At 45.2% G+C, this 27520-nt stretch overlaps 3 protein-coding genes across 4 annotated transcripts in view; 1 reads left to right on the top strand and 2 right to left on the bottom strand.

Moving 5' to 3' along the window:
• Positions 1 to 12716, bottom strand: part of LOC126561383 (serine/threonine-protein kinase N) — a 37311-nt gene extending 24595 nt beyond the window's left edge. The window contains exon 1 of the mRNA XM_050217494.1: positions 12585 to 12716. Within this exon, the coding sequence (XP_050073451.1) occupies positions 12585 to 12683 (99 nt within the window). The 5' untranslated portion in view covers positions 12684 to 12716. The remainder of the gene's footprint in view (positions 1 to 12584) is intronic.
• Positions 1 to 27520, bottom strand: part of LOC126561808 (regulator of MON1-CCZ1 complex) — a 250519-nt gene that overhangs the window by 29141 nt on the left and 193858 nt on the right. The window lies entirely within an intron of this gene.
• LOC126562510 (glycerol-3-phosphate dehydrogenase [NAD(+)], cytoplasmic) overlaps positions 1 to 27520 on the top strand; it is a 211372-nt gene that overhangs the window by 75358 nt on the left and 108494 nt on the right. The window lies entirely within an intron of this gene.

Genomic DNA, 27520 nt, shown 5'->3' with positions numbered 1-27520 from the left:
GCAGTGCACAACAACCATATGAAGAGAAGTAACGTTCGAAGCGAAGATAAAGCAGACCATTATTTTCGACCTGATGCACTGCTGCTGTTTCGCCTGTATCATTCGCATTAAGAATCGACCGTGAGAAGAAGCGTATACAAGCGATGTGGAGCAAGGAAATGGAACGGATTTTGGGCCGAAATTTCTCGCCTCACACTCGCTTAAGGGGGGGGGGGGGGGGGGGGGAAGGGAAGTGAACGATCCCGGGGACTCCGTCATCCCTTACTAGCGCGCGAATTAGCTACACCGGAAAGCGTTTGTGGATGAAAAAAGGGTAACCGCGAGCATTAATCGGGAAAAGATTGGAACCGCGGCATCTCTGTCCCACTCGCTCTCCCTCTCTGTGGATGAATCTGGGCTGTGTGTGAGTCTGGGCGCAGATTGGGCTGCTCTGTTCCGTTACCTTTTCGACGACGGCCGCACTGACGCAGGTGCTGAACACGCGGCTCCGTCGTCGTTTCCGATAGCGGTTGTTGTATTCCGTTATGTACAGTGCCATGGCCTGTTGGTGGAGATTTGACGATGCCCTTCCTCTAGGGTTGCTTCAACAACACAACACGCGCCGAGAGACCTACTCCTCCGGGAGTGTGCAGTTACTTTTGCTGCTTGATTTACTTTTTGCTACTTGTTTTTTCCCCCGCTCGCATCATATGCCGCGTGTGACTGTGTGTCCTCGGTGTGTCGTTGTGTTTTTGGAGCAAACTGTACTGTACACACTGCGGCACACATCGGCGTACGTGCGTTTCTCGGGCGTTTTGCGCTGTAAGTCACACTTTTTACATGTACACGACTCGTCGACGTAACATGCAGCCCGTGTCGGAACGATCGACCGAACAAAAACCGTCCGACGGAAGAGAACCGAGGGTAAGGTAACGGTGGTTTAGTTTGCCGTACGATGAGAAATGGGAAACACACTGTAGTACCGACGCGCGGATGGCGGGGGAAATTTGCTATTTATATCGAAATTAAATCACTTGCGCTGGATCACTAACGCTGCGTCAACCCGGAACCCGGATGCACTTGTACACACACAAACACATCTCGTGGGTTGGTGGGAATTCGGGGGGAGGGCTACGGCAACGTATACAAATATCACCCCGCGTGTAACTTCACTAAATGCACGCACCGACCGATGCTGACCTATACGAAACACGTTCAGAAATTATGGTTTCACTTTTAGCGTAAAGTCCGGCAGCAATCGTGCAGCAGAGACCACCCGTCTGTCCGACTCATTGCAAAACGTCGCGATACAAATACCGGAAATGCATCAAACAGTGCAACAACAAACCGATTACATTATGTCTCATTAGAAGACATCGTCGTGTCCCGGTGTGATCTCATGGACGGGGGGCTGGCTGGCTGCTGCTGTGTTGTGCGTGTGTTGGCACACCCTTAATTTATATTAATTGATCTCCGCAACATAACACACACACACACGCATCACGAGCCGGTTAGTGGTACATTTCTGATCCGGATTTTCCTACCAGCACTGATAGGATTTTCCTACCAGTTTTCCACTTTGCCATCCCATACAATTGTGTAATGCTCATTACGCAGTGGGAAACGGAAGAGTAAACATGCAACGGGCGCAGGGTCTTTCCCGTCCGATCGTATTGCAAAAGTGCATGATAGCACGATCAAGCATTTCAACTGTTCATGTTTGTGAGTCACTGGGAGTTGAGATTAAGTGCGTGTCGTAGTTTACTTTCTTGTTATCCACAGTGTAAATTAATTGGAACTATTATTGTGTCATCTTCGATCTCTAGAACGTCATATTGGAGAAATAGTAGGAAGCAGTAGGCCCATCAACCTGGAATAAACGAGATTAGTCCGTTAGCCGTGAACGAAAACGCTTAGTTTATCCTACAGAAGGATCGTTAGATGATTTGAATAGCTCTACAAGGCGTCCAATGGTGGACTCATCTTGTCCATCTTAACCCTCTGTACAGTTACATCGTTGATTGATAGTTACGGAGCTTTCATTTATTTGATTATTTTCTCTTCGACACCATTTCAATTCTTGATTAAGTTAATTGTTTCGTTGACTTTGAAGAACCTTTATCCGTTCGTTCCCACACAACCTCAATCAACACAGCAGTAAGTTAGTTTGCAATTATGTAAATCGTACTAACACACACACACACACACAATTGCAAACACACCCAGCCAATAGGCGCCAAACTTTTCCCGTTCAGCGTCGCTAAAACTTTATCAAAACTTTTACTTTTCTTCCGATTGTGTGATTTCATTGCCGTCGTTCATCAATCGTTCATTAGACCGTGGGAGGTGTTTGCTCTCCACTTCTCCATCACCATTTTGTTATGCAGAGAGTATGACGATCTGCGGGTGGTTCCAAATAACAAAGGAAACAATACGCGATGGCGTATCCTGCAAGCAGCAAACAAAAACTAACGCAAAAAAACTGCAACCTAAACACACCAGGAGACAGACGAAAGACTGTGGGCTTTGGTGAAGAATGTGACGTTAATAAAGAAAAAAAAAGAAAAGATCGACACAGAGTCTCGCATAAAACTTTCACTTTGTTCCCGCGCGCGTGTTTGTGTGTGTGCGAATCTCAAAACTGTGAACCCAAAACTCTGAGAAGGAAAGAGGACTCGCTCGGTTGAAACAAAGCACCGAAAAACGGCCAAACCGCGATTGCTCAACAGCCAAAAAACGGTGCCCCGAACATTGGATGCCCCTGGGGTGGTTTTTATACTTACGCCCAAAAGAAACCCGAGAATAGCCCGGCCCAAAACTTTGACTCTTTTCTTTCGGGGACGTGCGTCTTATACAAAAACGGTGAGAGAAGGCACATTAGTCTGTCTCATTAGGCATTCGAACACTGGAGAAGTTCAAGCAAAGCTTAATTGATTATATGCATATTTAGAGTGTTGAGCCCTTGAGGAAGGATTGAAGTTTTTTTCCTGTTTCGTTGGACGTCACAAAATAAATACGTGACAAATGTTTCGTTAACAGGATTAATTGTAGCGTACGATCACGCATCATTGAGTTGGACCGATATCTGGCACTAATTAATCTCACACACACCTACACGTGTATGTTCGATGTCTTATTTTAGTAAGTCCAGGACTTAGGGAGTCTGCCATCCAGATGCTTCTTTCTGCGATCGGGATTATCAACCAGCAATAAATAGCTGCTACTGTGGTTGACTAATGGACATAATCTTCTCACCATCATGTATTCTATGTCTCACGCATGGAGGAGCGTAGTGAACTGATCCCGGCACGGACCCAGAGAGACTAATGTCGATCGTAGCAACACAGCAACACACAGGAAGAAAGTGAAAGTGGCCCCTGTAGCCACCGTGGAGATTAGCGGAATCTCCACCACCAAATGGCTAAATAGTTTAGTGACGGAGGAGTTGGGGAATTTCCCGATCTCATTCCCCTTTCACCGAGACAATAAATCATGTCTCATAAAATAGACATTCCTGCACCTCTCCCTAGGTACTAAACTCCTGCTTCCTACCTCTTCCTAGAGACTGGAGAGAGGGGGCTTCCTCTGGAGAGACTTCCAAAACACACATTTTCAAAGCAGACAAAAACGGGAACTACCTAATGAGCGTAGCGCAGGCCCGTAGGTTGCTTCCCGCCAGCAAATCACGAGCTCACAGCGAGGTTCGATCGATGAGCGCCGTCCATAAAGCATAATCGTGTGTGGGTTTTGGTCGTTAGAGATCCCAACCCAAGCTATTATGTTGCAGGGCTTGTGTCATTGCTTTGGAAATTGATATTTGCACGCTATTGTGAAGGCGGAGATCGCTGCACAATCCACACACACACAAACACACATTGAATTGTGTCTGATTGATGGGATCAGCGGTGTGCGCCACAGTGTGGGGAGATTCGGAACGCATCCATTCATTTCACCGTCTAATTACTTTCTTCCGGTCGCGATTGTGTTGAGTCTAAATCGTCACCTGAAGAAGATTAGTGTAAACCTTCTCCTCTTCACTTCCTCCGGGATTTTTGTCCTCAAAACTCCTCAAAACACGCGAAACGTTCGCAAATAGTCTTTCTTTCACTCTTCACGGGACTTTTGGTCGTCGACATCTTTCGTGTGTCTTGAATGCATAATGTGTTGTGGCACACAGACGCGCCGGGACGCCAAAACCGTCTTCTACGTCGAGACATATTAGGGTGTGTGTGTGTGTGTGGATGTGCTGATGAGAGGGATAGTGTAGAGTGTGCCTCTTCATGAGTGCGCACGCGATCAACTTGCATGCCGACACGCGCTCGCTCGAAGGTGGAGATCGTCGTCACCGTTTGCGCAACTTTGCGTACCCCGCGTGGATCGTGAGACTGTCCAAGCCAACCGGTAAGGGTATGAAGACGTAAAAGAAACTGGCAAGCGTACGGCAAATTCCGGTCCTTGCCCTCGAACGCCATTTCTGGCCATTGCCATCCAGCCTTCGCACCCATTCACGGCCATCCCAATCCTTCCGTTTGGTGGCCCACCACGGAAGAAAGCAAAGCGGGTGGGTGAGAGGGATCGCGCGAAAAAAAGTCGTTTTCGGTTTCTACGCGCGCAGAGGTGTTAAGTAGCAGTCGTGCTGAACTGCCGATCTTTGGTTGCGATCGACAGGGTGGGTGTTTTGAAAAACGTTGGACCATTAGATCGCTTTGCATCCGAGACTTCGAGTCGATTCAAAGCTGGTTTAAAAAGCTGTGTACTAATAGATGTACTAAATAATGCTTCTTGAAATGAATTATGGAAATTCCTCACTTGGTGGCGTACTGCAACCCCACGTGAGAGAATGCTATTGCAGGTGGACGTCTTTATCGGCCCGGTGTTATCTTATCTTGTGAACCATTACCAAACATTAACCTGTCCAAGTGTTGGTAGTACCGATCCTATTTGCTTCCAGAGCGCGCGAGCGCGAGGGCTTGCTCTAATGAAGCGTTTACTACAATCAAACGCCGTACATTGTAGAGTCTTGTTTGATCTGCTTGTAGTTGTTTGTTTTCTTCTGTGCTCTTCTTTCCCTCTGCTCTGCTTGCGTTTGATCGAAACTTTATCGTTATGGTTTAGTTTCCCATGTGAGGAAAACCGGGTGTGAGTGTATGGGTCGACGGAAGGTTTAGGTCCACACAGAGATAGAGATCATGTGAAAATTGCACCCGTGCACGCTATTTCGAGCACAGATACGTGTGTGCCAATAAGATACATTTCCGGTAGTTTGCACTGGTCACGTCGGGACACAGGGTGGAGAAACAGATAAACCAAAACAAACACGAGTGAAAACACTTTTCCGAACGACCGTAGGGTGGTAACTTCCTTTCCATTACACTTTGATCGTTGTCACTTCGAATGCAATAATGCAAGTTTCAGTTAGCGATACGATTCGTTACATTTATGGTAGAGTAACACGCGAATAACACAAATTGACATCGAATTAAATTCCATCGTCTCCTCGTAACGCCTTTAAACTCCAATTGTCTCTACAACACTACCCATCTTATCCGTTTTACAACCGGAAGTGCATTACGAAACCAGACACTGACATCTTAAAGGCAACAAATCTCTTCACGCACCGAGAACCCACTATTTATGACTACTTTTTAAACATTCCCAATAGAACCGAACATCCTGGCGAACGAACGGTGTCAGAAGCCGATGCCGAACTAAAATGCTAGTGGGACAACAGGCGGTTTGGTTCGGGAGCAAATCGACGATAGGCAGATAACGAAAGATATGCGCGGCACCTTGTGTCAACAGTCACGACGCCAATGGCTAGAACCATTTGGCGGGCGTGAGGTTATCAACAGTGAAACTGGAAGCATTTTTTACGGGGTACGCCTTTTTGGTAAGCATCTAACTCCGGTCTGTCCGGTCTACGGTTTTGTTCGTGTGCAATAAAATTCTTATCACCATAAAAAGGGGAGAGAAATTATTGGAACTGTGATGACTTGTTGGAGAAGTGTTTTATTTACAAGAAGGAGGAGATAAATAGAGCATTTAGGTTTAGTATAGAATGGAATGATAAAGCAAATGTCTTATAACATACTGAACTGATCAACCCATTGAATCACCCAAGTAATCGAGTGTCATTCTCTTAACGTTGAACATCCCAGTCACTTGGAATATTCAACCTTACCCATCGTTTTCCCAGAATATTAAAGCATTTGTCTTGAGAGACAAATACTGCTACTAAAATCTTTAAAATGTAGTCTTTATTGAAGCGTTTATTCATGGCCAAAACAAACGACCTATACTAATAAACCAAAGTGGATAACCTTGCTACATTATGATACCAAATCTATCGCTATCCTCTCGATGTCTCTAAAGACTAGACGTGCAAAATAGTTCGGAAGCGTTCGAACCTTCCCCCATACTGATCCAGTCACTAATGACCTAAACATCGCTCATAACCTGCACCACAAGAAGACAGACGCGCCACAAGAGGACACCCTGCTGGGAGGACTAAACCACTGCGATCATTGGCAATCACGGTACAGAGCACACGAGGACAACGACAAAGTATGCACTGGCAGCACTGCTGCACAAGGAAACAAGGCAAGATTGCATCCGATTGAACCTTAAATCGATTAACGTTCGATAAATTGCTCGAAACCCAATCTTTTTGCAACCACCAGGCAGCAGCCTACATCTCGAGCATGGGATGAGTTCGATGTATTCCATCGCCTTCCTGCTGTGAGCGAGTGGCACGAAATCCGTGGGAGATAGCCGGTTTCGTTCTCTTCGCGGGATGCCACTTTCGATTTTCTTTTCACGGCTTCCACACGCCCATGCCGTTGCGATGCAACTGGAGAGAACAACACACGACAACTCCCCCAGGTGGGACAGAAACGCCTTCGCTAATGAAGAACACCCCTGCCGCGAGGATCGGCATGTTAGGAAGGTTGCAAATGTAGAAGCAAATCAGTAGTACACAAATCGTATTCAAATCATGTCGCGGATTCACACGCTATCACACGAAAGAGGATCAGTTTTCAGAGCGATGTAGATGAAGATGAAGCAAAAATGTTGCCCCTCCTCCCGAAGGACAAGCTTCATGTGCTCTGGGCAGAGAAGATGGCAAGCTCTCCATCCTTTCCCACCCGGTGTGTACAGATGGGGAACAGCAATTTAAACACTTCCAGGTCACGGACTTGAGCGAGCTGGTAATTAGATTTGCTCATTACACTTTCTTCCTTTTGCGAGAACGGGTCTAAGCACCGGGGACCGATGATCAACCAGGACCAGGGCCATGAAGATATGTTTGCCAAGACGCCGTGTGTATACTAATGTCGTCTACATTCCACTTCAAACGCAAAAAGCTTTTCGGAGTGTTTCGGAAAAGAACGTAATTCACATTCCATCTCGCACGACAAGTCATCCAGTTTCAAATATGGTTTGATGCAATGACGGAATCTTCCTCGGCCGATGACCAAAAAACACTGCTCTTTTACTCTTTCACGTTCGGGTTTAAGGGTACTGTAGAATCCAAGGGGTGAAATTGGAAAGAATTTGTAACTCGACCCAAAAATGCATACGGTGTCGGAATATCTAATACCCGACCGCGTGTGACCTAGCCTGGCCATTGGCTTGAATGTCTCATTCACACTCACACACGCAGGGTGATCCTGGGCAAACGTCAAACCGGTGGACGTTTCTCCCCATTCGGAAATGGCCGACCGGCTTCGAGGGGCATCGAGCGTTGGCCCGTTCGTTGCGACAATCCAATTATCATATATTTTATCGATAGCATACGGGGCCACCAACAAACACCACCAACCGTAAGGGCGTTCACTCACGCGTGTCCCACACTGTTGAGGCGGACGGAGATCCAAAACCAGAGCCTCCTCGTACTCACGTACACACGTTGTCCTTGCCTGGCAGCGTACGGTCTTGGTCTGAAGGGATGGATATAATGTCCTGATATACAGCGCTGCGGCAAAACACAGCTTGGGGTGCTTCTACCAACTGCAGCGGCTGTAGTAACAAGGGCTGTTATCGGTTTGGGCCGGGTTTAAATTGACTTTAGGCGTACGTGCTTTCGTTTCCAGCTAATCGGCACTCACCAGCACTCGTCAGGCTTTTAGGATATTTGGAGCAGGGTGTCGAAAAGACTCGAAAGCTTTCTTCGTTGTGATAGTCCATGCTAGTGTTGCTAATGTGCAGAAAGGGCTTAACAATAATTGAAATAATTGTCACCATTTTGCTGCTTAAAGCTGGTGAACTATTTTGTCTATTTGTATGACGGAAAAAGTGTTTAGGAGATATTTTCAAGCTATTAAACTGGGTTGTCTGTTATTTTTATCATATCTTATTTTCCTTAGCATTTTAGAGTATTCAATTTTTTATATAGATTAATGAGCCTGACCCTCAAAGCATTAATGAGCAATTTTAGAAGATTTTATCTTTTTTATCGATTCAGCAACATAACAGCTAATAGGTAAACGGGTAACCTAATCCTTCCGTTTGTTACATCTTAGGAACCACTCTAGACGCTGCTCTGGCACTTCGACACCTTCTCAATGCGCTCGCAAGATATATCAACTAAATTACCGATCTTATCGCTAAGCTGGTCCCTAGCCCTGTATCTCACTCTCCGAGCGAGTAGCTTTTCGTTCGAAGCGTTTTCGTAACATAATGTTGCCGCCAGCTCTACCAGCTCTTATGACGAATCAGCTTATATCACCAGCAAACCTCCGGAAGAAAACAAAGAACCGGGACGTTGGCTTGTTTCGTGCCAACATAGTTATGCTGAAAGAGAAAGGACTCACGAGAGTTATTTTCTAAACCGCCCGCGTCCTATCGCGTCCCGTTCTCCACCGACACGACATCTAAGGGCTCTGGTTCATGGTGCCTCCCCTCCTTGAACGAGTGAAAGTAATTTTGATCTACACTGTGTTAGATTTTGTCGGTGCGCTTGACTGTTTCAAACACCTTTTGCATGATTAAAGCTTCTCGCCCGAAAAAAAAAGCAGGGAATAGTCTGCTGGCAACACGCGCGCAACAAACTTAGACTTCACTTTCCCGTGTGTGGGTTTAAGGGCGTAGTTTCTAAAGATTTCATTCCGATCTGTAAACCTTTTCACCGCTAAGGGTGCGCGCGCGAGCGATGCAATATTATCATGCAATTACGAGATTTCTCCGCTACCGAGAAGCGACCCTACAAGCACGCGAAGCGTCACAACGAGACGATTGGGTCGATCTATATATTATGGGCACGATAATTAGCGGGTCGCGAGAGGTTGCTTGGTCACTAACTACAAGCCCTTTTTGTGGGAGGGAAAACAGTAAGCGTTGGAGAACACACCGAATTGCGTACCGAACCCATCCCAAACTCAGGCCACCGCTTGTTAGTGCGGGCTAATTTGAGCTGGGAAAAAATATCGGCCTAAACCGCTGAGAAACACCGACACAAAGTGCAGCACACAAAACAAAAGCAAACTGACTCCAAAAATACAAAAAGACGGGTGGAAAACCCACCGTTGCAGGCAGAGGACACGCACAGAGGGAAATGCGAGGTGCAATGTGCGGTGGCAACAAAAGTAATCGATTAACCTTTCACTGGGCCCTGTTGGTGTTGGTTGGGGAGTCTTCCAACCATCTCAACCCAATGATCTGCCAATACAACTGCTACGCGTATGTATTTCCTTCAATTTCCCGCCTTGAGGGGGTACTGTGGTGGCCTGAGAAGCTCTCTCACAATTTGGAGGGATCTCTGGTGTACAACAACGCTGCTGGAACTGCTGTGCCTCTGCCAATTTTCTGCCAATAATGCTGGGCGGACGAGTTTAACCCCGTTCGGTTCATTAACCTCCTCCTCCCGGAGTCTTGGGAGGTCGGTCTGGGATAGAGGATTGTCGATTCGTTTCGGGACCAAATTCATCACTTTGTGGAGCGAAGCAGCCGCGAGCCGAAGGATGAAAGAAGGCGTTCCATTAAGAAAATGGTTGCTTCACACTGGAGCAGGATTAAATCATTATCTCTTATTAAATTCCTTCGGTGAAGGCTGTTAACAGCTAATCGTTTAATGTAGCAGAAATAGGTATTGGACAGGGGTTATTGGGTATCGTCATTAGTCTTCAAGGAAAAATGTTTGTGAAGCTTGATATTAACTGCATTATAAACGATATTTCATGACAGATAACGACAAAATAGTCTCACAAAAAAGGACATTTAATGTATCCTTTGTAAGACATGGTTAACAGTATCTTTCGATTAGCTCAAAGCTCATAATTCCTAAGCCATAATTGTCACACTAACAACCAAAAATGTAAGACAACTATTACAAGAGCATTATGTTGTTCATCCTCAACAGCCCATTTGCTACCTTCTGCGTTGAATGGTTCAAGGCTAATATTGATTCAATATTGCAGTTGGACGCTTTTCCCGGTGGTCTACCTTCAAGGATGTCTGACCAGCCTCCTGTCACCGCGTTTCTAATCGCATTTCAATGCACACAACACCAGTGGCCATCGAATGCGCACGCGCTCCTATTACTACATTCGGAGGCATACACATTAAGCTTATTTATTATGCATTTCATGACTTTCCACACCCACCGACAAAAGCACTTGGTAAACCTGTTGGCCCAGAAAAGACCCGCTCACTCACTGGCGATTACATGCTCAACAGCAAGGCATGAATGAAGTTTGGTTGGGTTGCCGACAGTTGGTTGGTGGATCGGGTAAAGATGCAGGAAACAAGCAAACAATAACAAAACCATTCCCGAATTACATATTTAGTCACAATCGATTTCACATAAACCCTTGATTGACCGTAATTTGGGCAGCGAACCAGCACACGAACGAAAATTGAGGACGTCAAACGTTTTTTTCCGTGGGTATGATGTACACGTGAATAAGCTACCCTCCGTTGCCTTGCCAAGGTGGGTAAAAATTAAAGCTTTTAAAAATAGTTCAAGCTTTATCGATCACCTCCTAGCCCTTCTACGTAAGGATTGAAGCGATGCCCCCGAAAAAAAAGAACTCTTTTAATGTGTGAACAAAACAACAACCAACAACCGTGCCTTACTTCGTCTGATCGAATCGGACTCCAATTCTAACGGAACTCGTGCGCACCTCGTCCGAAAGAAAAAAAAAAGGAACTAATCACGTGGCCTACTCTCCCCACATTCCGCTTGTATTATAATTATAACGCCTTCCCCTTTTGGAGAGGCTCAATTGGGGGAGGTTACTTACTTGATTTCAATTCTTTCGCCCCATCTGGAGCTCCGGAAAGCTCTTACCGGGCACACACGTATGTGTTGTTGTGGTTTTCCCCTTTCCCATTACGAAGTAGTAGCAGCAGCAACAGCACTGCACTGCCGTGTAACCATACTTTGACCCCCAAACGCGCGCACGAACAAGCGAAGGAAATAGGCCGAAGGAAGTTGTGGAACCAGTGGAAGCTTTCCGATCGATTAATTCGATCCGGGAACGAGGCGAAGATCAATCAAACGATCGTGTCGGATGTGGGATGGGAGGCGAGTAATTTACCGTTCGATTTCGACCACCATGAGATGGTTCTGTTCTTCTTGCCTGCCAGATTCCTTCCGCATTGATTGTTGCCAAACATTGGATGCGATGATTTTCAGCACTCCCCCTCCTGGGGGTAAATGTACGATTATTGCTTCGGTATGCAGGGAGGAAGAAGAACATTTGAAGGAAGGAAATAACACTTCCCCCAAAACAAAAAGATGTTAGATTTCGCAGCTTAAATTAGCGATAAAGGCGAGAAAAATGGAGTTCTTGGTTTGTTTTCTGTTCTTCCATTGTTTTTTTCTGAACAGATTTTATAAGCATATGCAATTTCAAAATGCGAGGGACTTTACCTTCGTTTAATGAAGAAAGAATTTTGGATAGCATTCGATAATAGCTCTAATGTCCCTGTTCAAGTTGCTAAACACTGCATTAACAGCGTGAGAACTCAGAACCGCTTCCAGACCAACGAACACGAAACGGCAGCGGGTTCACGGGGTATTACTATTGGGCCATAAATGCAAAACGTAAACATGCACACGCTACCCCACAGTTCACATTTGCGAAGGACGGATGTAATTAAACTGTAAAAATGTGCCCAGGAGAGAGTAGTAAACAGAAGAAGGTTAAGAACGTACCCTAAAACGATCCATTTTCGCGTACAGTAAAGGAGCAATAAACTTGGTACGCAAATCTGTGAAGTACTCATTCAAATTTGGATGTTATACAGCCAGAGCCAAGGGTTGGGAGAGTTGCTTTATCATGATTTGTGGTAAAATTTATCTATCATTGATAAGTGGTGAGCATTTCAATGATTTAAAGGTTTAGATTGCTTAATTAATACCACAATAATGTGGTGTCTTTCTGCTCCGTGATAACTATTTAAGAATATTGCCTGCAATTCTCTTGTATCAGTTTATTTTAGGCCTTCACTCGTCTAGATCTGCTCTCAAACCTTGTAAGACAACAACTCCTACTATGTTGCCAAGGCTCCACCAATATCTTTAAAACATCAACTCCATCACACACAAAATAAGGCCGAACAAGAAAATAAAAACATTTGTAAGAAACGTAAGGATTACATACGGTGAACAGATAGCCCTTCAGCTTTGCCTTCAGATCCTTCAGGATAACCAGCTTGCTCGATTTGAAACTGAAATCGGTTGGCTGCTCGTTGACGCTCATCTTGGCGTGGCGATGTATTCCAGGTGGAACCAGCAATTTCGGAATTAAATTTTCGGCGACTTAAGCGCCACAACGAATCGATTGATTTTTCATTGATTCTGGTAGGTGTAAGGTTTTGCTGATTTCTATTTTCACTTCAAAGCACTAAAACACGCACACACACACGGTCGCCCAACCAGAGGGACAAGAAATTATTTTCACTCAAATACACAATTTTTATACTTCCTTCAATGATACGATAATAGGTAAAAAGGAAGAATCAACATCAGTTTCGATTATTTCCTTTTGTTCCATCCCACACACAGAGACACAACATTCACAGCAGAGATAGAGATCACAGATCGCGACCAAGGAAACCACACATCACACGATGTACCGACTTGCGTTCGATCTTGGTACGATAAGACAGCACAACATGGTGCGACGATGGTGCTGTTTTAATTTTAATCGAAAAAGGAATTCATTTTCCTTCAGCAAACAAACATTCGGCAGAGCAAAAATTGTTTTTTCGCAGGCCGAACACAACAGAACACACACATCAGCAGCAGCAGCAGCAGCAGCAAGTTTTGTTTTTATTCCATTCGAGCAAGAACAACACGAAGCAGAGAGAACTAAGGTGCGAAATTAGCTCACTTTAAACTGTTTTCCGCACCAACAATTAATAATTGCATTTCTTTTTTGCGGATTTTTGCACATCCCATTCACAGTCACGAACGAACGAACAACCACGATTTAATAAAGCCACATGACTGATGGGAATTTTTAAGTACCAATTTCTTCTAACCATTCGACATTTTCACATACACACGATCGCATGAACGACTCATCATCAAAATCGACGCTTAGAGATCGTGATCACTCTGAAGAAGAAACATTCCCTATTATTATCGAACTGGAGGTTAAAAATATTTCACGCTCATCTTCAAACAGGCTCTAAAACAAGCGACTTTCAATACAAAGTACCCATGGCGCTGCACTGAAACAACAGCATCCGCTTAAAAAACTTTCCACAAATAGCTACTACTAATTGACCCAGCGCGATGTTTGCAGCCGGAAGTTTCTGAAATCTTCACCTCTTCACTGTGAGCCGGCGGGCTGGAGACGGGGTGGGTGATGCTTGCTAATGTTATGCAAACAAATATTGCCGAACTGGACGACCTGCTCCGCGAACGATTTGCAACGCTTCACGTCAATATTTACACGATGCTCCTTCAGTCGAGACAAGACAAATCTGTCGATAGTAGCGTCCCGCTATGTGGTTTGAAGCGCCAGCGAACGAGGAGTGATCGAAACCGATTCAACCATTTCTTTTGGTGAAGAAGAATACGCGCGCACGACTTGACGCACACGAGTCTTATACGTGTGTACTTCAGCTCCTTGCTCTATGGCCGTCGGTTTTGGGTCGTGCGAAAAGAAATAGCACACACAAACACTATTTGACAGTAGGTCTTCTGTCCACCAGATGGTCGGCAAACCGTCGACTTACGCATTTATTTGCTGATCTACACAATTGCCTGACGTGCGCGGGGGTACACACCGCGGTCATCCATCTTGTATCTTGTACCCCTTTCTTGCCCCAAAACCCCAGAGACTGGGTGAGTTGAGAATTGAGATGTCAACACTTTCCCTGTGGAGCTGGGCGGCCGACTAGGCCCGAAGGGAATGGAAGCTTAGAGAAGTGAACGGATCAATGAACGTGTTGACATAATGTAAAACGGGAAGTCGTTTGTAATATATTCTTTTGTTCGACATTTGGCGGGATTTTTTGTAACTTGTGAAGAAGAGACATTTGTCTAGGAGTTCTTTTTTACACTCTGAAGGAAGTTCCCTCCAGATGCAAAAATCAAGAGCACAATTTCTCAACAAAAGCTAATCATCCGCAAAATTGGGGAATTTCCGAGGACCACCATTCGAGAGCAACTATCAACATCGAATGTTTGCTCACTAATTGACACACTCTAGAAGTCGACCGAGTACCGGCTCTAATGGTGGTGCGATTTTCCCTTTCCTATACACTATGCGATTTGCTTCATTTATTTTAATTTTACTCAATTTGTTTAATGATCCTCACATCCAGACATTGTACACTTGCGGTAGCTTCTGCTTCCTGTTTACACCAAACTGTCGGATGGATGGATTAACGATCGTCGCACACTTACAATGGGATCCCCCCTCCAAAGAAGAGCACTGAGGTACCACTCTCTAAGCTTCCAATGCTGGAATGACCCTGGAGTCGCTCCTCCCAACAAAATTGCGCCGGCATGATGTCTAATAGAACAATCAAACTTACGCCGGGCATCTTCCGGACATGTTTTTCGTATGCGAAGTGCAGCAAAACGCCACAGGAACACAGGTGAACCACGGCCGAACAACACTCGGCACATCGAAAGCAGGAACCAATAAATTGAACATCCTTTCCCAAGGTCAGCCACAGAATGGCTCATTAGTCGTCATAAGTGACCGCCTTCAACATATGGCTTCTTCTAGGTTTCCTTCTCTTTCTCTCTCTTTGGCTTCTTCTGTCACATTATTTCCACTGAAGCTAGCCGTTTGGCGCCTGCTTTGGGTGTGTAAATATCCTTCAACAACTCATAAATTGATGCACGGTCTCCACCACGGGGTCTCATGCGTCATGCGTGCGAGAGTCGTTTCCTTCGAGCAAGTGTTTTATTGAGCCTGTTTCAGATGGGTCCAACGACAGTAATCACACAATGCGAGCAAATAAATGCCGCGTTGCCGTTTCTCTTGTACAATGAACTCGTAAGTCAAGTGCAGAAGCAGAAACCACTATCGATGCTGCAATGTCTCGTAACTCTCCTGCCCTTCCCCGGGCGTCCCACTGATGCACGTATGGGACGTGCATATACAGCAAAACCCAAAAACTATTGCTCCCAGGGCTCGGCGCTATTGCGATAATGATCTTCAAGAATCGTGAAGGTTGTTCGGGCCAATGTTATGCTGATGCATCGGCCGGCTGACCAATAATTATTTTGTTGGAACGTGTTTTCGGTCACTACGTTGGCGCTGAGGCTATTTCCGGATTTCCGTCACAATCACTCTCAAGGCGAAGTCATGTACAAGCATTCTAATTTCATATTAATAAAACCAATAATCGATGCATTCGTTGTAACAATTCACATAACCACAACACCACATGCGAGGACATGGAACAGCTTTATGCGTTTCGATTCCCACATTCTCAAAACACCAGCACTGGAGCACGCTTTAAAAAAAAATACTTCAAAATCAGTGCTCTGTGCTACACGAGAGATTACCAACCGAAACAATCTCGTACACCGTTATATATTACACTGCACTTACAGTGCGCCCACCCGGTCCACACGTAATAACACACTAGACGCACCAGAAGCGCGCGCGTTCACACCCGTTGCAAAGTCGTCGTCGGAACCGCTCCGTACGCCACGAAAGTTCAATTGATACAAAAGCCCCACTGGGGCCGGATTTTTTGTGCGCGTTGATCGATCCAACATACGCAACAACCGAACCGAGCAACGCTGTGGTGCCGCTTCGGGAGAGCAAAGCAGCGAAACAACGCGCCGACCGCGCGGTCGTCACTTTGCGAGAGAATCCGACCATAAGAGAGCTTTTGGGGTTGGCGCGTGTGACGTAGCAACAGCCCAGCCTTTCGGTCGGGGTTGGTCGATGCTCTGCTGTGGTTCAAGAGAAGCACAAAAAAATGCAGCATTCCCCCCTCCCCCCCGCCATTTGTGTGTTTTCGTCCTCTCTCCAGCTTAGTATAGTTTATGCTGCTTTCGGTTTCGACCTGTGGCGTTATACACATACACACACACCGTGCTTTGTGCTTTCTTATGCTTATGCTTCTCTGCTTCGTACGCAACACATACCATCGTTTCGTCCATGCTCTGTTCTGCTATTTCTTTTACTCTATTTGGTGCGCGGTGTGATTGGCAGCTATTTCTCTTCCTGAGCGAACACCGTGTGTCTAGCCGAGTGTGGAGAGTTCAGTTCAGTCTTTTTTTTTGTACCACTGTTTTTGCCTCCCTTCGCTTCTAGTGGGAAGCATTTTCCTACAAGCAACATCTACACATCTTGCTTGTTGCATAGTTGCCCTTCCCCGCCATATCAACTTAACCGGCTTAACCAGCCTGTAATAAGACAGTTGCCTGTCCGGACAGTGGCGAAGGGAGCAAATGAAAGTAAGTGGAACACACTGAAGGGCCACACACACAGTAATTCGATGGATAGTAGGCGCAACAGTGAGGAAAGTGCAGTTTAGCTGCATTTCATCATGTCAAGACGATTGTCTGTGACGCTCCGTTCCAGCAGTGGCGTTCACGGACGATCCTCAACATCGGATGTGACACAAGCGACTAGAGAAGCAAAAACCAACAGACACACACACGTCATGCACTGATTGCGAAAGACACGGGATCTAGGAGCAAGGGATAAAAGGGCAGCATGAGTTCCAGACGACAAACGCTAGCCAACGCTATTTGTTCGTACAGCAAACATATCTCAACTTTAATTTACTATCGCCAATAGAGCAAAAGTAAGCTAATCAACAAACAATGAGCAATATATGCGAAAAAAAAAACAAAATGCCGGCAAAATAAACAATGAAAATGCAAACAAAATTAATCTTCAATCGAGGTCACGTTGATAAGACTTGCTCCAGCTCTATCTCTGGTACACGGAAAGGGCAACAAACGCTTCTGTATGTTTCGAAAGAATAAAGCAAAGCGTTGATTATGATGGTATTAAAGAAAGATGAAAAAATTGGGATTTTTTTTTTGACCGTTACTTATCGTTCTAGAATGTTGTACTAAATCAGCATCGATTCTTTAAACTTTACACGGACGGAAGAGAACATTCGACTATTTTTTCGAACGATTAAAGATGAAAGATTTTTTCATTCAACCGAATTACAGTGCTGATAGCGTTATCAAGAAACAGAATACACGTCACTTACATCAGCAGCAACTACTGCTGATTCACCGTGAAGGTCTTTCCGTGTAGCAATAGGAATCCTTTCCGAATTTCTTGATCTTGTGTCATTAGCTTACAACCTTCGCTATCAAAAATTATTTCCTTTCGTGTGTAAAAAGATTAACAAAGCTTCAATCAACTTTGAGTTAAATATTCATACACTTTCTATCCTTTTTTCTTTTGCATTAGGTTCCATCCTATTCCCTTCTTCATCTCATTTTCCATCCTCCCGTGATTAAACACTTCAAACCTGCTCGAGAGACATGGGCTTGGTTTGGGGATTTTCTGACTAAATGTATGCGAAAACACTCACAGACGCATTGGATGCGATTCACGACGATGATGTGCCGCCTTCGTACGTAGTAAAAGATCTTGGAAGCCAACGGTATGAATTTCTCTATCGGCACACCGCACCTTGCCTGCCTTTGTCATCTCGTGGTGTGTGTAAAGTTTTCTATTTGCTATCCACCACCGATCAAATTCCTTCAAACAGAGAAGATCAACGATGCTGATCGAAGAACAATAGGTAAAAGAATGGAAAGCCCATCCCGTTGCTGCCCATCCCGGTGGAAAATCCAACCACCAATGGGTTGGATTTTCCACCGGGCAGGCGCGCATCGGCGAGAGACGGGCATTTTGAAGTACGGAATTTCAGTGCGGAATGTTCATTTCCGGAAGAGCCGGAAGACGGAAGACTGAGATAGTGCGACGCGTTTCCCGATTTGGAATGCAAATGACGCCTCGGCACGATCGATTGGGATGGAAAAAAAGGGAAGGACCAAGAGAATCCGGAGTATGTTGAATTCATCATCTATTACTGTGGATTCCACCGAAACAAATCGATTGCTTACCATCGACAACTGACGTCGATTGGGTTGTGAATCCAGAATCCCACCCTTCTCTCCCAGCCCCATCCAATTAACGGTTGAGGGAGGGGGGGGGGGGGGGAATTCGAATCGATGGAAATAATCAGTGAGAAGAAAAATGCATTTTTCATTCGCAGCGATGAGATAAGCGATGAGTTTGGTCCGGATTTTTGCTTATTTGCTGCTACCTGCCGAAAAGAACGGAACACATTTCCGGCATCAACCCGGCATTCCCCAAAAAGGCGTCGATCGCCGTCAGCTGGCCATTGCTCACCCCAACTTAATGCACGCGTTCGTTTCATTCATCAACGCTTTGAATCATTTGATGGTTTTTGTTTTATCCCGGCCAAAGAGAACGTGTACGTGTATGTGTTTCAAGATTCGTTATCCAATAAAGCAGAGACAAGATCGAGACGTAACTGCATACCTTTCGCGGTAGTATTCACCGTTATCGCGCAGCTGTTGCTGCTGTTTGCTTCATCATGTTCCACTGATTTGATGATTACGAACCTGCGAAAGATAAGAAAACAAGCGAAGATGAGTTAAAATGAACACAAAAGCACAACACATTTTCGCGTTAGGTTTTATTTTTTCGAGAACACGCGAGGCCTTCCAAATCCAAGACATGTACCAAAGAAAGCTAAACGAAAGACACTCCCACCGCACGGGTCCACGGATGATGTTTTGCTGTGAATTTTCTCAAATTTTGATACCGACCAGAACATGGGAACTTAGCAAAGTTTACTGTCACAGTAAAGGTTTACACGCACTGCGAAAAACAAGATCACTCAAGCCTTAAACCTTAATTTGTGGCCTTTTTTAGATTCTAGGTAATTAGAGCAATAACCTGTCGGAGAATGGGAACCGTTTAAAGTGACACACTTCACTCACATCTCGACAGCCACGGTAAGCGAAGCGATTTCATTCCAACGGCTAAATGACAGACCAGCTGGACACCTGGGTCTGTACTTGAGGGGATCAATCTCTCGTGAATCTACATAAGGAAAGTGGTTTTTAATTGAACATCTTTTACTTAATCGGAAAACAAGCCACACCGGTAGTGTGAATGGAGCCAGTTTTTTCCACGAGAACTGGGCTAATCGTGTGCATTCCCCCCATGGTGCTGATGGAGCTTCCCAAGCAAGTTAACTACGCCACTTCCTCATTGATAACAAGCTGGGCCTCCTCTTCCAGACAACAACCTGTTTTCTTACGGAAGAGGTACCACAATTACGTGTCAATGTAGATCTAGATCCAGACTCCGGAGTTGCACTGCAGTCATGCACTATTATAGTTGATCCCCTCCTTCCCCAGGTGGGACAATAATATCGGAACAATCGTAATACAGCCGCAACGATGGCATCATTTTTCATCCTTTCATCATGGTGTTCAGCGAAAAGATTTGCTTCTTCCGGAAAATTGTCTTAAAGAGCCTCTGACTGATTAGATACGAGAGTTTACTTTTCCCCAATGGAGGGACGCGCACATGTATTCTCTGTTCGGCTTAAGGTTCACACAAAATCTCTTCCGACAGGCGCCCCTGTTTTTACGGAACTGGGTGTGTTTCGGTTTGCTCGCACGCATTCCATATTCATTCGCACACGTTTTCCGCCTTATCACGGCAGCTTTGAGTAGCGAGCGATTGAATAACTCTGCCAGGTTTACTCTGCCAGCGCGATGCGATGCGATGCGATGATGTGATGATGACTTTTGCGGTATTTATGTTTTCAATGTGTTTACGGTGGGACGTGACCGGTGGCTTCGAGGGTCTGTGTGTGGGAATGTTTGGCAGTAGGCTGATAAGCGCATCCCTAGCGAGAGTGCCCTCTTTAGCGCCAATGGTCCCTCTCACATTGACATACACCACCATTCCGGTCTGTGTTGGGTTCGTTTTCCCAAACTTTAGACGAGTAGACGAGAGCTCCTGTGCTTTGTAATCATGTGATGAAGCATGCCTCACACACACGGGTTTCGTTTTCTATCGTTCAAATGTTTTTTCACGCTTATTCGCTTCAGCTGCAGTACTCGGGTGGCATCAATCAACGCCATCCTCCGGTGCATGGCTCTCTGCCTGCTTGCAGCATCATATCGCTTAAAAAGTTTTCTTATCTCAATTCCACTCCCCCCAAGTGGCCGTTTGTAACGATGAATTGCAACCTTTGCTAACTTTATGACTTAATTGTGCTTTCCGGTGTTTATGGTGGTGAGCGAGCTAGGTTGAATGACTTCGCATACACCACCGCTAGCTGTGGAAAAGTTGGACGTTTGTTTTATAGCGGAAAAATGGATGCTTTTGAACACTAATTTGCGTCAATGTTGCTGTAGTCTCAGTATCGATTTACTAATTATTGACATTGATATAAACGCAGTCACAGTTTTACAAACGATATTAATGTAAACTGATTCAATTTCAGTAATAAGGCTTTGACTACAATGTTCATACAAATTTCAAAGCAAATTTCGATCTGTAGAGTGTGATTTTAGAAAATTTTAGTACGAGAATAATACGGAGCCGATCCGAAAATAACCCCATTTTCGCCCTAATACGACAAAAGAGACCTTCAATTACCAGGCTAATAAACGGTCCTTCAGACGTCATTACGAATTTTGTAACCAAATCGAGGTACTGGGACAATTGTTCGTCATTACGTCAGTCCTCTTTCCTTCTCGTTCTCTCGCCGCTTCCAACGCGCACTCATCGGTTTCGGTCCAAATTTTCCAATAATTTCCATCGACACCTTCAGGTGAATATTTTCGCAAAGCGATGGTAACAAAACATACAATATGAAAGGCAACAGACAGCAAACGGTTAGCGTAACAGACACATTTCCCAGCGTCTTTTTTCCTGGTCTGAAATGAAACGAAGAGAAAAAAACCCTCCACACAGCATTTGTGCGGTGTTAATTGGCTTCGGGAAAGGCGTAAACAATTCATTGGTCATGCTGCCACATCAGATTTATTTAACTTTATCTTTTTCTCGTTGCCTTTTGCTTTTAGCCTGCCGGAAGGAAAGACTCGTGGAGGTGAAATGCCGCGTTGTGAGAGCGAGGAAAAAAAGACTGGACTGGATGAAGGTTTTGATCATCAAGGAAAGGCTCTAATTTAGCAAATACAAAGCACGGTCCCAGAGTGGACCATATAACGGGAACGCATACGCAGGGAATGATCTGTAATTCGCGAAACGACGAGTTCGAGGTGGAATTTAACGGAATGAGAAGCTTTAGCAAATGATTTCGAAACGGTTTGCACGAGGGCAGCAGCCATCGCTCTGGATGGGAACCTACGAGGGAACTGTTTCTACGCAACCGATAAGCGCTATCAGTCAAAGAGAAGGAGCATATGCCCGATAAGCGGACGTTTTTGTGGGAATTTTTAAAATATGTCAGAATCGGGACACATCAGACATAATCGCAGGGGAAAATTAAAAAAAAAACTTTAATCCAGATAAGAATGTCCAATTATTTGCTCATAAATGATTAACGACAGCATCTTATAAACCGCATAAAAACCTATACTTATGATTCCACTGTTGTCGATGAAGATCCAAGACAGCTTTGAAAGTTAGACTTCAAAGTCTTGTACGCCCAAGAATTTTTGCTTGAATATAGCTTTGACACTGATACAGCGATGACGCATGAACAGATCATTCGTATGTAACAGTCAGACGCACTATCAATCTTGGCCATCATAACATCGAATCTCGAAGACCACGTCGAGTCATGTAATCAATAGTTCCCTTTTAACCTTTTCATATCTACATCCGCCCCGAACATTCAATTTAGTCCACCACAGCACCGCAACCGAAACGAATCCATTTATCGGCAACATCCTGCTGCTGCTGCTGCTGCCGTGGAAAGGCTCTAAAATTTCGCTCCAAACGCGTAACGCGATGAGTCCTGCACTGGTGCCCCGGCAGCAGGCAACGACATTTTGCTGATGTTTTCGCATCGGAATTTAATTAATGAACTGGAATCGATTCCCCATCATCCGGCGAACTCTCGGTGGTCTTTTTCCAGGGCGGGCAGTCCGAGTCGGGGTGACACAAAAGCCTGGTGGCGAATCGTTATCACCCATCAACAGGCATAACACACCGTTAACGTGGGAGCCCAGAGCCGACGGGATGAAGATCCCGCCGTGGGAGGGAGAGAAACCACAGAAGGAAACCCGCTGGTGTGACTGTCCCAGCGTTGGTGGCGCGGTGTACGTGATTGGCAAAACGATTCCACTGCCGTCTGCCACCGCTTGCCTGCTGCTGCTGTTTTGCCAGGAAGTGGTGAAACATAAAAATAAAATAAAACACTTTCACCCCGACCGGCACACGATCGTTTCCTTGCTGCGGCACGGGCGAGGAAGACGACTTTTTAATCGTTTAGCGTTTAACGAGATTGGTCATCGAGCACGGGCGGAACTACCCGTGTGTGTGTGTGTGTTCCTGGTAAAATTGATTCACATCCGGGCGGTCTCCAAGCGTTAGTAAAAGAGCCAGGATTCAATGGTGCAATCTCGCGAGGTAAAGAGTTAATCGATTGTCCCGAGGCGACCCCGGGCCTGCACTGATTGCTTTCACAACAAGCTAGCAGCACCAGCGCGATAAAAAAACAAGACCCAATAAGTCTTGCCTTCGGAAAGGGTGTTGAAAGGATATTGATTTTTTGTTTAATTAATGATGCATCCTTTCAGGCGTATGTTGATGTTTGCATAACTTCAACTAGTAATTTGATCATGGACATGTGTGGCTGTCTTTAAGTGAGGAAGAACAGTGAAGAGGATGTTGATCACGAGTGTTAGATGTAAAAGGATCCTTCTGTTTGGCTAATTGTGGCTTAGGAATCCTTTTTATAATAAAAGGGGAAATTTAATTTAATTTATCTGTTTTCTGCTCATAAGCTTAGCAGAACGATATTTTAAAGTAATTTAAAGGAATCTTTTTTCGTAGCTTAACAAATGCCTCACAGCAGCGGAGGTTCAAAAATCGAGCAAGCAACTCGATTAATGCTAAATTATAAGCAATAACACCCCACATTGCCAGCGCCACCATACCTCGAGCGGTCGTCGTCTAGAAATGTAATTAAAATCAATTTAAATAAGCACATCGCCACAAAAATTCCATCTCGGTCGTTCCTTTTCTCCTGCTCCGAAGCTCCTCACCGAAGATTGATGGATGTCGTACTGCTCTTGGTTGGCTGGCTGGGTCAGTTTATCTTCCCAACATGCTGTGAAATTCAAATTTCATCACACACACACACACACACACACACACACACACTCACACACACACACACACACACACACACACACACACACACACACACACACACACACACACACACACACACACACACACACACACACACACACACACACACACACACACACACACACACACACACACACACACACACATGCACACGGCAAAAAAGGTCCACTCTGTGTGAATTTACATACAGCCAGAGAGCTCAGAGCGTTCTGGCAAAAAATTCGAAACGAAAAACCGCCGCACAAAGCGAACCTGTACACTTTGTAACGATCGAGTGGAATAACTTCCAAGAAAGAAAGAAAAAACGAGATACCCACGCATGCTGTGTACACTAGCCCCGTAAACACGGAGTACACTCGAAGCAAAAAGCCACCATCGTTGATTTGAAGGCAGCATACGCTCAGAGGAACGCGACATAAATCATTACAACTCGCCCGGCTTGATTACATTTCCACGCAAACGGAGCACACGCATCAGGGCCGAGTCGTTAATCTTGGACCTGGCTGGCAGGCTGGCAGGCTGGCTGGCTGGCTGGCAAGTACTCATGCCGCAAGTTTTGAACCACACACACATCATTTTGCAGCATAATTTCCATCCGTGCTCTGGTTTCGGTTTTACTGCACATAACTGGGCGCTGGGAATAAGTCGCGCGCACAAAGAAAAGCACATCTTGCCAGACACGCCAGAGAGCAAACAAATCGAGGTTTTTCATGCAAAATGCATTCCCTTTCGGTACACCTTACGCTACAAGCAATGGAGTAAGAAACGAGAGCGTATGTGTTTCACTGTAAGCGTGTACACATTGCACGGTACATCCGGTATTGGACGGGCGATCGGAAAGCGATCAATGACTATTGGGGCGGGTTACTCCTTCATTCAGTCGGTGCGTGCGGCGTACAATTTGTCACGCAGCAATTCACCACGAAAGAAACCCGATGGTGACGACAACCGACCGTTTTGAGCGATAAGAATCGCTGTGGACATACATCAAAGCTGGCCGCACTTACTTCCGGAAGCCGGTAGTCGCTTTCGATATCTGTTTTAAATTATTTTAAGCGACGTCCATCATATAATTGGAGCCGGCCCACACACGCACACAACTGGCTAAGCGAGAAAAGCTTGTTTGCACACATCAAAGAGCCGTCAATGGGCAGATGTTGTTTGCAAATGTGAATAAAATGTGCATTAATATTGAATCAAAATGTTGTGTAAGTTTCCAGAGGATCGTTTAAATAATTGGGAAAGGTGCAAATAATTTCTGTTGATTTTTGTTAAATGTTTTTTTCTTTGGGAATAAGGAATAATTAAACTCCTTTCCTTTGGCACTATATCCTTCAGAGGATTTGACATTTTTAGGAGGTCTTAATGATATTATTGCTGGTCCCTTCATGCTACATCTGGCGCCAATATCATGTAGTACTCGGGCGTCCAAGTGGTTTCTTCTTCTTCATTTTAGGCCTCCAGGATGAGGCCGGTCATCAAATGGGCCTAAAATGATCGGCACCTTGTAGTTCGATAGTCAGTCCTTACTACGGGAAAGGTCCGAATGGAATTTGAACCCCGGCCCTCCCGTGTGAAGCCACCTCCATCACCTTCAAACCTTTACAGATTTCCTCAACATTATTCTGAGAGTAGTAAATTCGCCAAAAGCAACACATTTATCGTGTTTAGAAACCTTCGGGAACCAGTGAATTTACTTGATAAAAAGCTAACCCCGGACGGATGGGTGCACAAAGAATGCAAACTTTCAACCACGGCAGATACCCTGCAAAGGAATCTGTGGTGAACAGAACAATCCAACCGGTTTGGTGTGTTGAAATTACTGTCCAACGATAACGGACCAACAGAAATCAAGGTCTTTTCCCTTTATTATTCCTCAGTGTTTCCCCCCGAAGGCGGATGAAGAGGCGACGAGTCGTGCAGCTAATTGAAGGATAATTAGAAGATGATTGAGATGAACAGTCGCACCTTTTTCACTGCACAGGTTGGAGAATCGTGAGGGAAACGATGGCCCTTGATTCTGCATTATCACCGCGTAGTGTAGATTCGCGTGCACAATCAACGGGGTGTCTGTGAAGATGCCACCGTACCTACCTAAGCCAACGGTAGCTAATTGATGATGGAATGCGGACTATGCGCCACCTTGATTTGTGCCTTGGCAGTGACCCAAATTGCCCTTTTACACTTGTATCTTCACGCAGGAGGAAACGCACGAAAGTGTGCATGTGTGTGAGCTGATAATATACATCATGAATGATAAGTACAGCTATTTGAAAATCATCCCATGCCGAACCCAATGGTTAGAGAGATGAGTGAGACCTTGGACCTTGGAGGTCCACCACAATCAATTCGCTTTGATTGCATATCTTCAAACTACATAATCAAAGAATAATACACTGGTGGGTTTGGTTTTTGTCCCATTTTCTAAATCCACCCCATAAACAAGATAAATTATTCTCTCCATATTTCTCATCCTCCAAAGCTCATCCACAGCCCAGCATCATCGCAATCCACCGATTCTTGTTGGAGGGTTTGTCGGAAAAATAAATATAAAAATAAAATTATCGAAACACAACAAATTTTTGTCCTTCAAATCGATCGTCTCTGTGAGAGAAAATGGAGAGGTGCCACGTTAATAACGATTTGGGGCCAAGATAAACACAAATAATGACAAAGCAAATAGCCTCAGCATGGGGCACCATCGTCGCTGTCGTCCGTTATTATGGAGTGCAAATTTGTCCCCTTTCTTTACGACACTTCCACTTTCCTATTGCCAAATGCAGAGGTCATCATGCAAAAGGTGGATCATTTTAGTGGCCTCCGTCCTCTGTAGCAGGATTTCGATAAATTTCCAATCAACTCAAACAATACATCACAATGTCGGGGTCGTTGTCGTCGTCACGTGCAAATGATGACAGATATGAGATGTATCGCCGTGCGCTGGTGTGGAAAACAAAAGCATCCTTCCAATCAGGATCGTCGGAAAATTCACCTCCATTGTCAAGAAGATAGTGGACACCGAATGGCGTCTTTAAGTGGAAGAATTTTACCAACGGTTTGTTTTTTTTAAACCTCCGAGAGACCGAAAAAAAAACGATAAAACCAACGTTACATAATACACCGAGAGATTTTATTGTTTTCCCCTGGCAAAGAAAATCCTCCCCCCCCCCCCCCCCCCCTTCCTCCACTGAATCGTGTAAATGACCGTTTCGAAAAAAAAACCACGAAGAGAGCATTAGAGAGAAAGAGCAGAACGGTTAAACAACGGACTAATATTACGACGGACCCCTTCGGTCGATGCCTCGAGGGCTTTTGAGGGAGATTTTAACCAGGCCCTCCCCTAAAAAGGAGAACCTCTCAACGCCAAAGCAAGAAGAGGTGTCGACAGCTTTGTGCTGCTGCTGTGTACGCGCGCACGATGGCACATTTTATTGCAACAAAACCATTTTGGGGTTTAGCAAAGAGCCTACGAGCCTCGGGAGCACCTTCGGTAGTGTAGCTAATGGCAATTTTGAACCTTTCTTGGTGTCTGCGCTGCTAGTTTCATTTTGTTTTCCCGGGGCATGATAGTGCGTGTGTGCGTTACTTACTACACTTACTGTTGGGCGCGGAGTTGTGCCACACACCACACGCTCGGAAATGGGAACGTGTGAACTCAGCTCCATTTGCGGTATGCTGTGTGGAGCTGGCAGTTACACTTGTGCGAGAGGAAACATGGCGGTCCGAGGTTAAAGGCTGTTTTGTTT

Source organism: Anopheles maculipalpis, chromosome 3RL (assembly GCF_943734695.1).
Source record: "Anopheles maculipalpis chromosome 3RL, idAnoMacuDA_375_x, whole genome shotgun sequence".
Taxonomy (NCBI): domain Eukaryota; kingdom Metazoa; phylum Arthropoda; class Insecta; order Diptera; family Culicidae; genus Anopheles; species Anopheles maculipalpis.
This window is presented reverse-complemented; position numbering and strand designations above follow the sequence as displayed.